Raw genomic sequence first — 15,870 nt, forward strand, 5'->3', positions numbered from 1 at the left:
AGCGTGCAGCTGCGCATGATCACAGATATGCAACACAACACGCGCACAGGTCAATAAAAGACTGTAAATGCTCTATAATAATCACCATCATCATAGTTTTATATATATATATATATATATATATATATATATATATATATATATATATATATAAACTATAAACTGAGAAATATTCACTAAAAATGTGACAACTAGCCCCGGCCTCCCTTAGGCCTATTATATAAAATGTTAAGAAAAGATCATCATTCGTCCTCAGTGTTTAGTTGTGTTGCTATAGCAACAGTAACATATAATGAGCAATATAGCCTCTCAGAACAATCACTGGGATCGGTTTATTTAATGATTTTTAGGATTCATATTGCCAATGGATCCTGCAGGTAAACATACATGTGACCATATTTCTGATTACCACATTTGTAGGTAAAGCTCGCCAGTCAAATGCTTAATAATTTTGAAATATCTAACAATTTATGTATTTGGCTAGTAATATATTAGCTACATATGAGTGTTTGTGTTTGATATGTGTTGTTGTTTATTTTATTATTATTGTTTAAAATGATTTGAGAGACTGTTTGGTATATTTGTACAACATGTGTCATAAAATCTGAGGGGGAAAAAAGTTTAGCCTAAATATTGATGTTGAAAAAAACAAAAACAAAGTTCATAGCATGTTACCAAAATGCATTTTGAATGTCTTTACAAAAACTACAACAGATCATTTTTTATGGATAGGTGGCTCAAAACGACAGATTAAAATATACATAATTATACAAATTAATTAATTAATACTTTACACAATTTTTAAAAAGTTAAAATCATCAGTGATTTGTGCAGCTGCATTTCATCGTTTTGAAACAGAAAAAATAAACAGATCAATAATTTAGTGAAATCTGCAACGGAATGGCGCCATCTAGTGGTAGAATGTTGCACGTGACGCTCATGATCACATTCCTCCTCCGCGTGTCCAGGTGTGCAGCAGCGGTCTGGGGTTCTGACTGTCGGACAGGTGAGCCATCACAGCATTGAGCTCACCTGGACAAGAGAACACGGATGGACCGACCCACCGGATCAGTGGACCTGCTTCATCCTGGAACAGAAGAACGCCGGGAAAAACTCATATAGAGAGATATACAAGTGAGACCTGCACTCACAACAGACTATGTATAACCATTATTTAACAGCTCTGATTAATAGACGACCTTTAAATGTTTATTTGTTCTCCTAAAAGAATATTCTGTGAACGCTACAGACAGCTGAGCTTATCATGCAACAGTTCCTTCCCTGACAGCAACTACAACTGGCTACAACGGCCCACAACTGGTCCGCATATAATCCACATGTACCAGATGTGAGCCAGACTATGTTGCTGTCTGGGTTGTTAGTTGTGAGAAAATCCAGGCTGTATTTTGTGAATGTTTATGACATGTTTAGGGGCTACAGCACATGCTTCATGGTGGAGAATCTAGAACCGAAAACTACCTACACATTCAGACTGACGGTCACGTGGCCGTCTGGTCAGCAACGATATTACCCATCAATCTCTGCTTCAACAGAAAGTAAGGACACAAAACATTACTCACATTCATCAACTTTTAAGTGGCAATGTTTAAAAAATGCTTTATTGGCTGAAATTTCAAAGATTATTATGCTTTCAAATTTTATGCAATCAATGACATTTTTTTTTTTTTTTTTTAAAGTTTATGGTTTTGAATAGAGGTTGATATTTAATATCCGTTGGTGTAGCTATAGAAAATGTGTAAAATTCAACAATTTGAACACGGAGCCACATTATATGGGATTGGCCTTTAAAATGAAGATTACAAAAGAAAAGTGTATTAAGAATGAGAATGCAGATGGATATTGAGATAACTTTAATACTTTTACACTAAAAAAAGGTTATTTTTAAGAACTGTTCACTAAAAGTTCTATGGGGAACCAAAAATGGTTCTGTTTTTTGACATCACTCCTTTTTGGAACCTTTATTTTTAAGAGTGTACATACAGTCTGTGTACAAAATTGTCCTTGAATGTTAACTAAATCTGACAAAACCTCCCTTTGGGACATTTCCAGATTCCCACAGTTGGAAAATCCATGTTATTAAATGTAAATGAATGAAATAAACGTGTGTGTGTGAATGTGATTTCTCAGAGGAGCCTCTGAACGGGAGGAATCTTCACAATGCCGTCCTCAGGAATGATGAGGTGGAGCTCCGTCGAGTGCTGCAGTCCAGGTGAGATTCATTCACATCATGCTTTCGGCAGTGAAGTCATTCTCAACCTGTTTTGTTGTTGTTTTTTACAAAAACTAGGCAATATATAAAATTAATTGAATAAGAGTCTTTATGACCAATGCATTTACGTGACTTTCCAGGTCTAGAGATCGAAAAATGTTGCTATATATGAGTTAGTTTATGTTATGATGTGAACTTTTTCCCCCTACATTTTGTAAGTCGTCTGTTCTAGTGTATTTAATGCTATTTCAGTCACTACATGCTTTCCCTGGGAATCTGGAGATTAAGAAATGAGACACGTTTATGTGTTCTTGTAGAATGGTCATCGTGGATGTTCCTGACAAGCTGGACTTTACGCCTCTAATGATCGCCGTATCGAGGGGCTTTACTAGGTAACAGGCTATCTATCTATCTATCTATCTATCTATCTATCTATCTATCTATCTATCTATCTATCTATCTATCTATCTATCTATCTCTCTGTCTATCTGTGTTTTGTGTTCTAGTGTAGTTCAGATTTTGGTGCATCATGGCGCAGATGTTAACAGAAAAAACAACAGTGGCAAAGACAGGTGAGTTTTTTCTTGTGTCTTCAACTGTATTTTGCATGTTATGAACCAGTTTTCTGTCTTATAAAGTATCCTGTTATTTCTATGCGAGAAACCTCTGGAAATGATTCAGTGCTTGAGTGAACTGTCTGAATGAATCAAACTGAATCGCGAACAGTTCCAGACTTTTTTGCAAACTTGTTTGACCAGTTAGATAAAAAGAGGGATTTTTTCGCAAATCTAGAATCTTAACAGCTGACAGAAAATACATGACATGACATGATTGCTGAACTATTGTCAGGGAAAATGCTTCTCAGGTTGGTATACAGTAATCTATGGTATAGTGTGGAAGCTTGTTTCCGCCACAGAATAAAAAATAAAAAAGGGAAAATGTGGCTTTTTATCTCACAATTCTGATATTATTTCTCACAAATCTAAGTAATAACTGGCTATTTTTATTCTTGCAGTTGCAAGTTTATGATTTTATGAGTTTATGATTTTGTTTATCTATTGCAAGTAAAAAAGTCAGAATTGTGAGACAAATTTGCAATTGTGAGAAATAATGTCAGAATGTGTGATATAACTTTTGGAATTGTGAGGAAAAAGTCAGAATTGCGAAATATAAACTTGGAATTGCGAGAAAAAAGTCAGAATTGTGAGTCATAAATTCAAAATTGCAAATGAAATAATCAGAATTGTGAGATATAAACTCGGAATTGTGAAGAAAAGTCTGATTTGTGAGATATAAACTCGGAATTGTGAAGAAAAGTCTGAATTGTGAGTCATAAATTCGGAATTGGAGACTGTGCCAGAATTGAGAGGAAAACTCTCACTTGCGAGACATAATATCAGAATTGCGAGATAAGTACAAACCCGATTCCAAAAAAGTTGGGACACTGTACAAATTGTGAATAAAAAAGGAATGCAATAATTTACAAATCTCATAAACTTATATTTTATTCACAATAGAATATATATAACATATCAAATGTTGAAAGTGAGACATTTTGAAATGTCATGCCAAATATTTGCTACAGGTACATCCAAGTTCTAGAACAACATATGCTCCCATCCAGACGTCGTCTCTTTCAGGGAAGACCTTGCATTTTCCAACATGACAATGCCAGACCACATACTGCATCAATTACAACATCATGGCTGTGTAGAAGAAGGATCCGGGTACTGAAATGGCCAGCCTGCAGTCCAGATCTTTCACCCATAGAAAACCTTTGGTGCATCATAAAGAGGAAGATTCGACAAAGAAGACCTAAGACAGTCGAGCAACTAGAAGCCTGTATTAGACAAGAATGGGACAACATTCCTATTCCTAAACTTGAGCAACTTGTCTCCTCAGTCCCCAGACGTTTGCAGACTGTTATAAAAAGAAGAGGGGATGCCACACAGTGGTAAACATGGCCTTGTCCCAACTTTTTTGAGATGTGTTGATGCCATGAAATTTAAAATAAACTTATTTTTCCCTTAAAATGATACATTTTACAGTTTAAACATTTGATATGTCATCTATGTTGTATTCTGAATAAAATATTGAAATTTGAAACTTCCACATCATTGCATTCTGTTTTTATTCACAATTTGTACAGTGTCCCAACTTTTTTGGAATCGGGTTTGTATAAACTGGCAAGTGTGAGTAAAAAAGTAAGAGTCAAAACTGTGAGATAAAAAGTCACAATTACCTTTTTTTTATTTATTTTTTTATTCCGTGCCGGAAACAAGCTTCCACAGTAATTTTCATTGACACGTAAGGATTTATCAGAAGGCTAATATTTTACTGGGGCACGAGTATGAACATGTTGGGCCTGTGTGTGTATGTGTGTGTGTGTGTGTGTGTGGTGATCAGCCTGATGCTCGCGTGTTTTCACGGGCATCTGGACGTGGTGAAGTTCCTGCGCAGCTGCGGTGCGTCCTGGACCTCTCGAGACCGATCGGGCTGCTGCGCTCTGCACTGGGCCGCAGTTGGAGGACACCTGCCCATCCTGCAGTACCTCATACAGGACGGGTGTGAGGTGAGAGGATGATTTACATGTTTAATTTTAGTTGTACCTGATTTACTGCTCATAATGTTCTCTTGTGTCAAAGGCTGATGTGCAGGACAGCGACTTGTGGACTCCTCTCATGATCGTATCGCTTATGAGCGGAGACACAGCTGTAGCTGCTCTGTTAATCAGTGCTGGTGCTGATGTTGATGTAAAGGACAAAGACGGGAAAACACCACTGATGGTCTGAACTGAAACTGTACTCCACTTGTAATACACTACTAAACAAGCAGGGGAGGACGGGGTTAGTTGCCACACTTTTTAATCAAGTGCATATTTAGAAAGTCAATTCCTGTAAAAACACAAACCTATTTGTATTGTGTTGAAAACTGAACATTTCCACCATTTTTGCCCAGGAAAAAACTGTTCACATGTTGATCATACAGCAGGGCATGTTGTCACAATAGGAAACCTGCTGTTTATTGAAACTAATTTGAGAATAATGTGTTAGTTTAAATATTTACTACTATCTAATGTAATAAGATAACATTATAGTTAGCAGTGCTGTTATTAACTAAAAATAAAGCTATTAAAGATTGTTTTCGGTAAGCTGAAATAAAACATAAATATCAGATGAACACCTTAGAAATGTTGCCTTGGCAAGTAACAGATAGAAGTTTATGTTTTAGTACTAAAATGACAAAAACTACAACTGAAAAAAATAAAAATAAAAGAAAGCTAAATAGAGATATAAAAAACAGCATTATTAAAAATGGCAAGTAAAGTTTAGTAAAGTTATTAAAACTTGAACTAAAAAAAAAAAAAAAAAAGCTAATTCAAAATATGAATAAATACTATAATACTAAAATAATAAACTAACCTCGGCGTCCCCTCAATTACCAGTCTAAATAAGACTATTTTGGATGTTATTTTATATTTAGCATATAGAAATGTTTTAGGGAATGTCTTTTATATTTTAAGTGTTTAATGTGAGTAATAAAGCTAGCGGGTGTATTTATGTGTGTGTGTACGTATATAATGATTTAAGGTCATTCATTTGAAGGACATAACGTGTATAAACATGTTTATTTTTCAGGTGGCAGTGCTGAATAATCATGAGCATCTCGTTAAAATGCTTCTGGAGAAAGGAGCTGATTCAAACATTCAGAACAAGGTCAGAACCTCCCATAAGCAGAACCAGACAGCAATGAGATCAAATAGAGAGCAAACTGAGATGTTTGATTTAAAGGGATAGTTCACCCAAAATACAAATTATGTCATCATGTAATCACCCTTATGTTTTTCCAAACCTGTTTCTTTCTTCAGATATTTTGAAGATTGTTGGTAACCAGACAGTTGATGGTAGCCATTCACTTCCATAGTATGAAAAAAAAAAAAAAAACTTTATATCTCGCAATTCCGACTTTATAACATGCAATTCTGACTTTATATCTTGCAATTCTGACTTTATATCTTGCAATTCTGACTTTATATCTTGCAATTCCGACTTTATATCTCGCAATTCTGACTGTATAACACTCAATTCTGACTTTATATCTTGCAATTCCGACTTTATGTCTCACAATTCTGACTGTATAACACTCAATTCTGACTTTATATCTCGCAATTCTGACTGTATAACACTCAATTCTGACTTTATATCTCGCAAATTCCGACTTTATATCTCGCAATTCCAACTGTATAACATGCAATTCTGACTTTATATCTCACAATTCTGACTTTATAACATGCAATTCTGACTTTATATCTCGCAATTCTGACTTTATAACATGCAATTCTGACTTTATATCTCGCAATTCTGACTTTATATCTCGCAATTCCGACTTTATAACATGCAATTCTGACTTTATATCTCGCAATTCCGACTTTATATCTCGCAATTCCGACTTTATATCTCGCAATTCTGACTTTATATCTCGCAATTCCGACTTTATATCTCGCATTTCCGGTTTTATATCTCGCAATTCCGACTTTATATCTCGCAATTCCGACTTTATATCTCGCAATTCCGACTTTATATCTCGCAATTCCGACTTTATTTCTCGCAATTCCGACTTTATTTCTCGCAATTCCAACTTTATAACATGCAATTCCGACTTTATAACTCGCAATTCCGACTTTATATCTCGCAATTCTGACTGTATAACATGCAATTCTGACTGTATAACATGCAATTCTGACTTTATATCTCACAATTCTGAATGTATATCTTGTAATTCCGACTTTATATCTCGCAATTCCGACTGTATAACATGCAATTCCGACTTTATATCTCGCAATTCCGACTGTATAACATGCAATTCCGACTTTATAACTCGCAATTCCGACTTTATATCTCGCAATTCTGACTGTATAACATGCAATTCTGACTTTATATCTCACAATTCTGAATGTATATCTTGTAATTCCGACTTTATATCTCGCAATTCCGACTGTATAACATGCAATTCCGACTTTATATCTCGCAATTCCGACTGTATAACATGCAATTCCGACTTTATATCTCGCAATTCTGACTTTATAACATGCAATTCCAACTTTATATCTCGCAATTCCGACTGTATAACATGCAATTCCGACTTTATATCTCGCAATTCCGACTGTATAACACTCAATTCTGACTTTATATCTCACAATTCTGACTGTATAACACTCAATTCTGACTTTATATCTCACAAATTCCGACTTTATATCTCGCAATTCCGACTGTATAACATGCAATTCTGACTTTATATCTCGCAATTCTGACTTTATAACATGCAATTCTGACTTTATAACTCGCAATTCTGACTTTATATCTCGCAATTCTGACTTTATAACATGCAATTCTGACTTTATATCTCGCAATTCCGACTTTATATCTCGCAATTCCGACTTTATTTCTCGCAATTACGACTTTATTTCTCGCAATTCCGACTTTATAACATGCAATTCTGACTGTATAACATGCAATTCTGACTTTATATCTCACAATTCTGAATGTATATCTTGTAATTCCGACTTTATATCTCGCAATTCCGACTGTATAACATGCAATTCCGACTTTATATCTCGCAATTCCGACTGTATAACATGCAATTCCGACTTTATATCTCGCAATTCCGACTTTATTTCTCGCAATTCCGACTGTATAACATGCAATTCCGACTTTTATCTCGCAATTCCGACTTTATATCTCGCAATTCCGACTTTGGCTCGCAATTCCGACTGTATATCTCGCAATTCCGACTTTATATCTCGCAATTCCGACTTTATATCTCGCAATTCCGACTTTATATCTCGCAATTCCGACTGTATAACATGCAATTCCGACTTTATATCTCGCAATTCCGACTTTATATCTTGCAATTCCGACTTTATATCTCGCAATTCCGACTTTATATCTCGCAATTCCGACTATATATCGCAATTCCGACTATATATCGCAATTCCGACTTTATATCTCGCAATTTCGACTTTATAACATGCAATTCCGGCTTTATATCTCGCAATTCCGACTTTATATCTCGCAATTCCGACTTTATATCTCGCAATTCCGACTTTATAACATGCAATTCCAACTTTATATCTCGCAATTCCGACTGTATAACATGCAATTCTGACTTTATATCTCGCAATTCCGACTTTATTTCTCGCAATTCCGACTTTATATCTCGCAATTCCGACTTTATATCTCGCAATTCCGACTTTATATCTCACAATTCCGACTTTATATCTTGCAATTCAGAAAAAAAAGTAAGAATTGTGAGATAAAAAGTTACAAATAACTTTTTTTTTTTTTTTTTTCATGGTGGAAACAAGCTTCCATAGTCTCCTGAGCTATGAATGAGCAATACAGTTTTCCTCTTGGCTTATCCTCTAATCATGAAGCACATTTTCTGGATTCATCTCTCTGACTGGACTCTTTCTTTGGGTTGTAGCTTGGCGTTAGCGCTCTGGACATGGCCAAAGCATTTGATAGAGAGGTAAAACACCATTCTTCTTGATACAGCTTGTGCAGGTATTTAGATCATTGATTATACTTCTTTATCTTTTCTTTCAGAATATCATCAGTTTGCTGCTGGATGAGGAGTCAGAGATGTCAGACTAAATGAGAGACACCACACATCGGTTTCATAAACAACTTTACTAGCGCTGCCCTTTATGCCGACCATTATTTGTGTTGCAGACATTTACGTACAGTATCTTATTTCACATTTCTTGATTAATTGAAGATTTATCATAAAAAAAAAAAAAAAGAAAGCAGTTTACACCCGTGACACTGAATAAAAAGAACGTTACATGAGTAGATGTACTGAGTGCGGATACAACATGATTGAATAATAGTAAATGATAACTGTGATTAAAACAAGCAAGGCAGTTAACCTAGAGACACGTGATCATCATATAATCAGTCAGCGTCTAGATCTGAACAGTCTCTACTGTAATGCACTGTGTGGTTTAACACTGTAAAAGGCAACAGGACACTTCAGATGTACAGTGAATGAAGATGAATTTACAATGTAAACAATGAGAAATAATGGCACTCATAAGGTGTCCAGTATACAGGCCTAAAAGACCCACATTTGAGATCACAAATGGCTCAGTGGTGACAAATACCGAAGTTTCAGTGCCAAACATCAATTTTTTACCTCACCTGCCAATGGAGGGTAAAATTTAACCAACATTTATTTATTTCCAACCTTTCAAACTATTATTTCTAATTAAAGTACAGGACTATTCAACATTTTGGGGTCAGTAAGAGACAAATCTTACTAACCCCAAACTTTTGAACATCAGAGTGTATATTTTTAAGTCTCAAACTCTCGGTCAAAGATTAAAACCCAAAAACAGAGTCATGAAAGATGATTGCATGTCTTGTTCACATCTTTTTCATCAGACTATCATTCTTCCTATTCAAATAAAACATTTATGATGTTGTGGTTTCTAAAAAAGTTACCAGAAAAGTATTTACTCGCCAAAGCCAGTTTGAACTTGTTTGTAATTTTGACCCCGTTGACAGTAATTCATGACCATAATCACTCCTAAACCCCTATTTTTAAATCTTTTGTGCACATCCTATTCTTGTAGTGCAGTGTTTTCATTCACTCTGACAAATCGCCATGAAACTTTGCCAGTGACACAAACCCACTGACCGCAGCGTGTTTGAGGGAGACCAAAGGGATCTTGGGAATATTTAGAGAAGGATTCATATGTCTGTTTTCATTAACCACAATCCAGTTATAATGCTCCATTAAGGTCGACAAGATCGAAAGTCCTTAATAGTACAAATGTAATTCATTTCATCATTTCCCACAATAACTTGTTTTTCAAAGAACATATATGAACATATGGCCATGAAATCAGGGCTTGGCTTTCTGTCTCTCAATTCTTTCCAGTAAGCACATGCGGGTCTCAAAGCTGGGATCTCCTGAGTGAACTGTCTATCTGAACACAACTGCATTACGATATCTTTCTTACAATGCTTTGAAATCAACAAAAGCTGGGCTTGGTGCGTATAATGTGTTCATTTCACTCATTTAGACATATGAAATGGAGTGTATTCAGAACATTATTCAGCTGCACAGTACTATAAACCCCTCTGCGCATGTCCAGCTCATATTTCAACTCAAAATCAGAAGGAATAATCAAGAATTAGTTTTGTTTACAACAATGAAGCTTGTTTTAAGGACCCTTATGATTGTTTGAATTGTGATATTTTAAGCACATTTTCCAACCAACTTCTCATTATCCTGCCCCGATGTTTCCAGATTTTTTTTTTTTTAATTTAGCATAAAAATATTGATATATTGGATTTCTATCTTATATTTGATGAAGTTTGCATCATCAATTCTGTTACTTTCCTTATATTACTGTGAAGCTGCTTTGAAACAATTTCTACTGTATAAAGCTCTATAAAAACAAAGATGACTTGAAAAGAAAATGAAGCTCTGTATTGAGAACGCTCAAATTCCAATTAATGCAAAGCAAATTTTATATATATATATATATATATATATATATATATATATATATATATATATATATATATATATATTAGTTTTTTTATAGTATTAGTTTTACTGCTTTGTTCTGATTTAAAAACAAAAAAAAACCCTAATAATTCGAATATTTTGTTTACAGTTCTAATTATCTATCATGATTCTCATTCCTGATATACAGTATGTTTTAATGCACTAACAATGAATGTATATCAGTTATAAAACATAGATAATAATTCATATAAAAAACAAATAATGAAAATATTCAGATGTATTACAGTCATGATAATATGAGAGGGAAAATACTTGAAAAAAATGTCAATGGAAAAAAAAAAAAAAAACTTTTTAAAATGGCTATTTTTCTTTTCACTAAATTTAAAGGGTTAGTTCACTCAAAACTAACCTTTAATTTAGTTATTGTTTTTCTTTTACTTTGGGGTGAAATGTGACCCGGACATGTTTTAGTGAGATTCAAACACATATCAAATGTAGGTTCCTTCAACATCCCTTAAGTATGTCTGCAATCCTAATTCAGGTTTAATCATGTCTGAAATATATAATAAAAATGGCTATTAAATCATATTAAATTGTTAAAAAGCCCTTTTCATATACCAAATGACATCACAGACTCAGAACCATTAGCAAAGCACAACTCCCAATTCACGTTTCCATTTAAATCTGGTTTCAATCCAGTTTAGCGTCCACACGATGTGGTTCATGTTCACAGATATAACACGTCTTCTCTTTTCTCTGCTGGTACACAGTCGAAAAAGGTCAAAACAACAACAATAGCAACAACAACAAAAGGAACATCAGGTAAACGTGGGCGAACCACCGATTGCTACGATTGAGAAAGTGTCAACCACAGTGCACTGTGCTCAAATAAATACGCTCGTAACCGACATAAATAACGCGTGACATGTACCTGAGCTTGGACTCATAGCACCGTTTAGAGGGAGAGCACCGCGGGGGTCAAAGGTCACCCCTAACATCAGGACTCTGACACACGACGTGTCCCGCAGAGGTTCATAGTGCAAAAAGCGAGTGTCTCCAGGGACGAAATCCCTTCGGTCCGGCTCTCAGCTGCTGAACTTCACTCCGGCTGTGAAGTGAGGCTTCGGCAAGGTGGGCGGCTGTTTAGGAGGAGGCCTGCAAATCCGGTTATAGTAAAGAAAATAAAAGAAAACAATTATAGAAAATGATGCATTAATTTCTAATAATTCAACAGCCGTCGTCAATTATTCCATGGGGACATAAAATCCGCCAGACTGTAGGAACAAACACACCGGTTGGCAGGTGTGCATGAGTGTGTTTGTACCTGCAGGGCTGTGGGTGAGGCGGAGCAGGTCGGGGGGCGGCCGGGGTCGGGATAGGAGCTGGAAGTCGGACGGCGGATGGGTTACGCATCACCCGGACATTTCGACCCAGTGGGTCAGCGGGAAGAGGCTTCTGGGGTGGACTGGGCTTCTCGAATGCCTGTAAAGATGAGTTGAGGAGAGAGAACATAGTCTCACATGGGATATACTGCATTTAGCAAGCATGAATAGTATACATTGTGACAGATGATTTGAGATCTTTCATATCTTAATTGCTTCTCCATGACAGCAATGAAATAAATGAATAATATTATAAAATAATAAGTGAAATACACTAGTTCCCTTCTTTTGAGAGTACACCAGAGGGCAGTACAAGCTAATCTAACTTCACCGCTGCATGAGTTCAGTGCTGTATGTTGCTTCACTGCTGCTATAGCAACTCTCTCCAGAGGTCATGTGACATGCTCATATGTTCCTAATCTACACAATGATGTAATGATAACCTGCTACCTGCTCTCCATCTGGTCCTCATTCTCTCTCATCATCATCATCATCATCTTCATCCCACTTGAACTCCACCGAGATCCAAACCTGATTTCATTGCTCACTTCCCTCTGTCCTTTAAAATGTAATAAAAGACTGAATTGCTCTGAAGTGCTCATATGTCAAGTGTTGCATGATTGCTGATGACTGAGAGTTGTTTTGTGACTGATAAAAAGGTCTTGAGAAACCTTGAGAGGAGGGACTCTCGTGTGTCAAACGGTTCCCTGATGAAACGTTTTGAAGAGCTGCATCAGGGATGAATGTCCTGCCAGAACACACACACACTTTTAGCTAATGAAACAGCCTGAGGTCAGCTGGACTCGTCTGAGACTCCAGCTCTTCTGTTCATCATTTCACACTGATATCTGATTGATTTAAACTAGTAATTCACCCAAAATGACTCAGGATATTGTGGTTTAAGGTCAGTAAGATTTTTCTTTTTCTTTAATGAAATTAATAATTTTATTCAGCAGGGATGCTGTCAAAAGTGAGAGTAAAGACATTTATAATGTTACAAAAGATTTCTATTTCAAATAAATGCTCTTCTATTCATCAAAGAATCCTAAAAAATGTATCATGGTTTCTTCAAAAATATGAAGTCGCAATAATGATAAGAAATGTTGCTTGAGCAGCAAATCAGCATATCAGAATGATTTCTGAAGGATCATGTGACACTGAAGACTGGAGTAATGATGCTGAAAATTCAGCTTTGATCACAGGAATAAATTAAATTAGAGTTTACAATATATAAGAATAGAAAACGTATTTTAAATTGTAATAATATATATATTTTTTTACAATATTACTGTTTTTTTATGGTATTATTGATCTAATATGCATAAAAGACTTCTTTCAAAAACATTAAAAATCAAATAGTGTAGTTTAGATTAATTCTTGATATGCATAAAAATTATAAAAAGATGTTAGTAACATTAATTAAATGTGCTAAATGCATATTTAGTAATTTAGTTTACATAAATTAATTTAAAAAAAGGTTAAATTTGACATTTTACATTCAGATGCTGTAAAAACTGTAGAAGTTCCATGAAGAACTTTTTATTCTCTAGTTATTTAAGCAAACAAACAAACAAAAATAAATAAATATGGTCAAGGTCATGGTTTCAATTCCCAGGTAATGCGTGATCTGATAAACCTTGAATGCAATGTAAGTAACTTTGGAGAAAAGTGTTAGTGTTTTAAAGGTTTTCTGTTGTTTTCTCCTGAGAGGCTCATCCTCACCTATCCACTTCCTTCCTCTTTCTGCAAACTGTCTCTCCACAGGCTTCTTATAAAAGAGACAAAGACTCTCCTATTACAAGTGGGTTTTTATGGGACAAACCAACAAATTGCGACAATTTATCACACACCAGGCAGGTTCAGGGACTGTCATCTTCCCCCGTCCACATATAAACCTCATCTGAGACAGATAACCTCAGCTCGGGCAATTAACTTGAACCAAGAAACTCTATTCTAGCCGGTGTTATTTAATGCACACTTTCTATCCTTTGTTGTCACTGATTGTAAGAGCCTCATTTAATGAGATTTTTACAAATGGTAGATCAATTATTCACTTACATCTCCATCAGAAGATGCTAAAGATAAATGTCTGAGGTGACTGAATGTCATGTTTTTGACTGTACTAGAGCAAAAAATATGAGCCCATGCTCCCACAGAATCATGATATTATATCCCATTTTATAGCATCAAAAAACTACAACCAAATTTCCTGGGAACACGAAAACTTGAACATATGTCTGCATGACAATCTTATAATAGATTGTGTGATAATAAGTCTTGTCATGCAGACATATGTTCAACTGTTTGTGTTCCCAGAAAATTTGGTTGTAGTTAGTTTTTTGATGCTATAAAATGGGATGTAATGTGGGAGCATGGGCAGGACCTCCTATTTTTTTGCTCTGGTACAGTCAAAAACATGACATTCAATCACCTCAGACATTTATCTTAAATTATCTGATATTACCTAAAATGAAAGAAACCATCTTTGGAAAAAATTATTTGCAATATAATTGGATTTTTTTAGTTTGGCTCACATACCATTCGATTACATGGAGAGGACGGGGTTTAAGACCTATACTGCAGACAAATGCATCTACTTCACTTTTCAGGACTTGTGCGGCACAATTGGTCCCATGTCAGAATGTCTGTTTTTGTTTTGGTCTGTGTGATTCCGCCCACTGCCAATTTACTCAGCAGTATTTCAACACCCCGGGTTGCCAGTTGGCGGGAAAAAAACAGCAAATTGCAGCCATGGAAGCCAGTAAACAAACTAGGTCAGGGATCGCAGGTTCTGACCTAAAAACCTTGGCATCCATTTGAAAAGCTCTAAGACAATACATTTTGAAGATGCGTTTACAGTGTAAGGCTCGTCGCTTTCCATTGTTGATTTCTCCCGTTCCAGTTGCGTGTCCTCAATCTGGCAACCCGAGTGTGCATCGAGCAGGGTTGCCAGGTCTGCACAACGATTGCCCAATTGCTAATCAAAATAAGTCCAATTATGTTCCGGGTGTAAAAATCACTGCAACCCACGGAGTACAAATACTAACCGTGGCAACAGTGCAAAGGTAGCCCAATTCCATGGGAAAAAACGTAAACTTGGCAACACTGAGTGTCGAGTCTGAGGAGGAGGGAGAAGGAAAACAACTCTCTCAAATATTTTGAATTTGGACTGCAGAACCCATCTCAACCACTAGCTGTCAATATTACATACTGCACCTTTAAACATGTTTATATTAGGACTATAAATTTATCATTCAGATATTTCATCAAATTGTTCACATATATCAATACACACTTAGAAAAGCATAATTCCAAGACGTTGTGCCAGACGAGTGAAAAGTGGGTTTAGAAATCAAAATATTATTTATTTCCATATTGAACTTAAGCCAATCAATGACCTGCTGCCCACAGCAATACATTTTTAAATTGCGTTTGTCAATCTGTCTGAGGCAGACTATTTTAAGACATGTCAAAACCTTGAGTTTTCTGTTTCATTGTGATCAACTCACTCGGTCTTGTATTGGCTGGCCGGGGGCTTCACTCTGCGTTTTCTTTGGATTGCATGAACCTCTGAACACACTTGAGATTTAATACGACACAGTGGTCTAATGAAAGAGGCCTGTTCACACCACTGGAGCGCCGACATTAAATTGTAAATCTATTATAAAATATTAAAGTGTGCACTAAAAATGAGCTCTAACTCGCCATTGCAACACTGCA

General features: G+C 35.8%; 2 protein-coding genes across 3 annotated transcripts in view; one reads left to right on the plus strand and one right to left on the minus strand.

Moving 5' to 3' along the window:
- The first annotated feature begins 27 nt into the window (after nt 1-27).
- fank1 (fibronectin type III and ankyrin repeat domains 1) lies at nt 28-8,883 on the plus strand. Its single transcript, XM_067370275.1, has 12 exons — nt 28-49; nt 351-377; nt 969-1,134; nt 1,432-1,556; nt 2,149-2,230; nt 2,548-2,622; nt 2,737-2,802; nt 4,637-4,802; nt 4,876-5,016; nt 5,869-5,946; nt 8,714-8,758; nt 8,836-8,883. Exons 1-12 carry the CDS (start codon nt 28-30, stop codon nt 8,881-8,883), a joined length of 1,041 nt encoding a protein of 346 aa, XP_067226376.1.
- Nucleotides 8,884-10,901: 2,018 nt separating this feature from the next.
- adam12 (ADAM metallopeptidase domain 12) overlaps nt 10,902-15,870 on the minus strand; it is a 127,694-nt gene continuing 122,725 nt past the window's right edge. For both annotated transcript variants that reach the window (XM_067369625.1, XM_067369626.1), the window contains 2 exons: nt 12,093-12,250; nt 10,902-11,923 (listed from right to left, as the gene is read on the minus strand). In XM_067369625.1, the coding sequence (XP_067225726.1) occupies nt 11,854-11,923; nt 12,093-12,250 (228 nt within the window). In that variant the 3' untranslated portion in view covers nt 10,902-11,853. The remainder of the gene's footprint in view (nt 11,924-12,092; nt 12,251-15,870) is intronic.

Source organism: Chanodichthys erythropterus, chromosome 19, assembly GCF_024489055.1.
Source record: "Chanodichthys erythropterus isolate Z2021 chromosome 19, ASM2448905v1, whole genome shotgun sequence".
Taxonomy (NCBI): Eukaryota; Metazoa; Chordata; class Actinopteri; order Cypriniformes; family Xenocyprididae; genus Chanodichthys; species Chanodichthys erythropterus.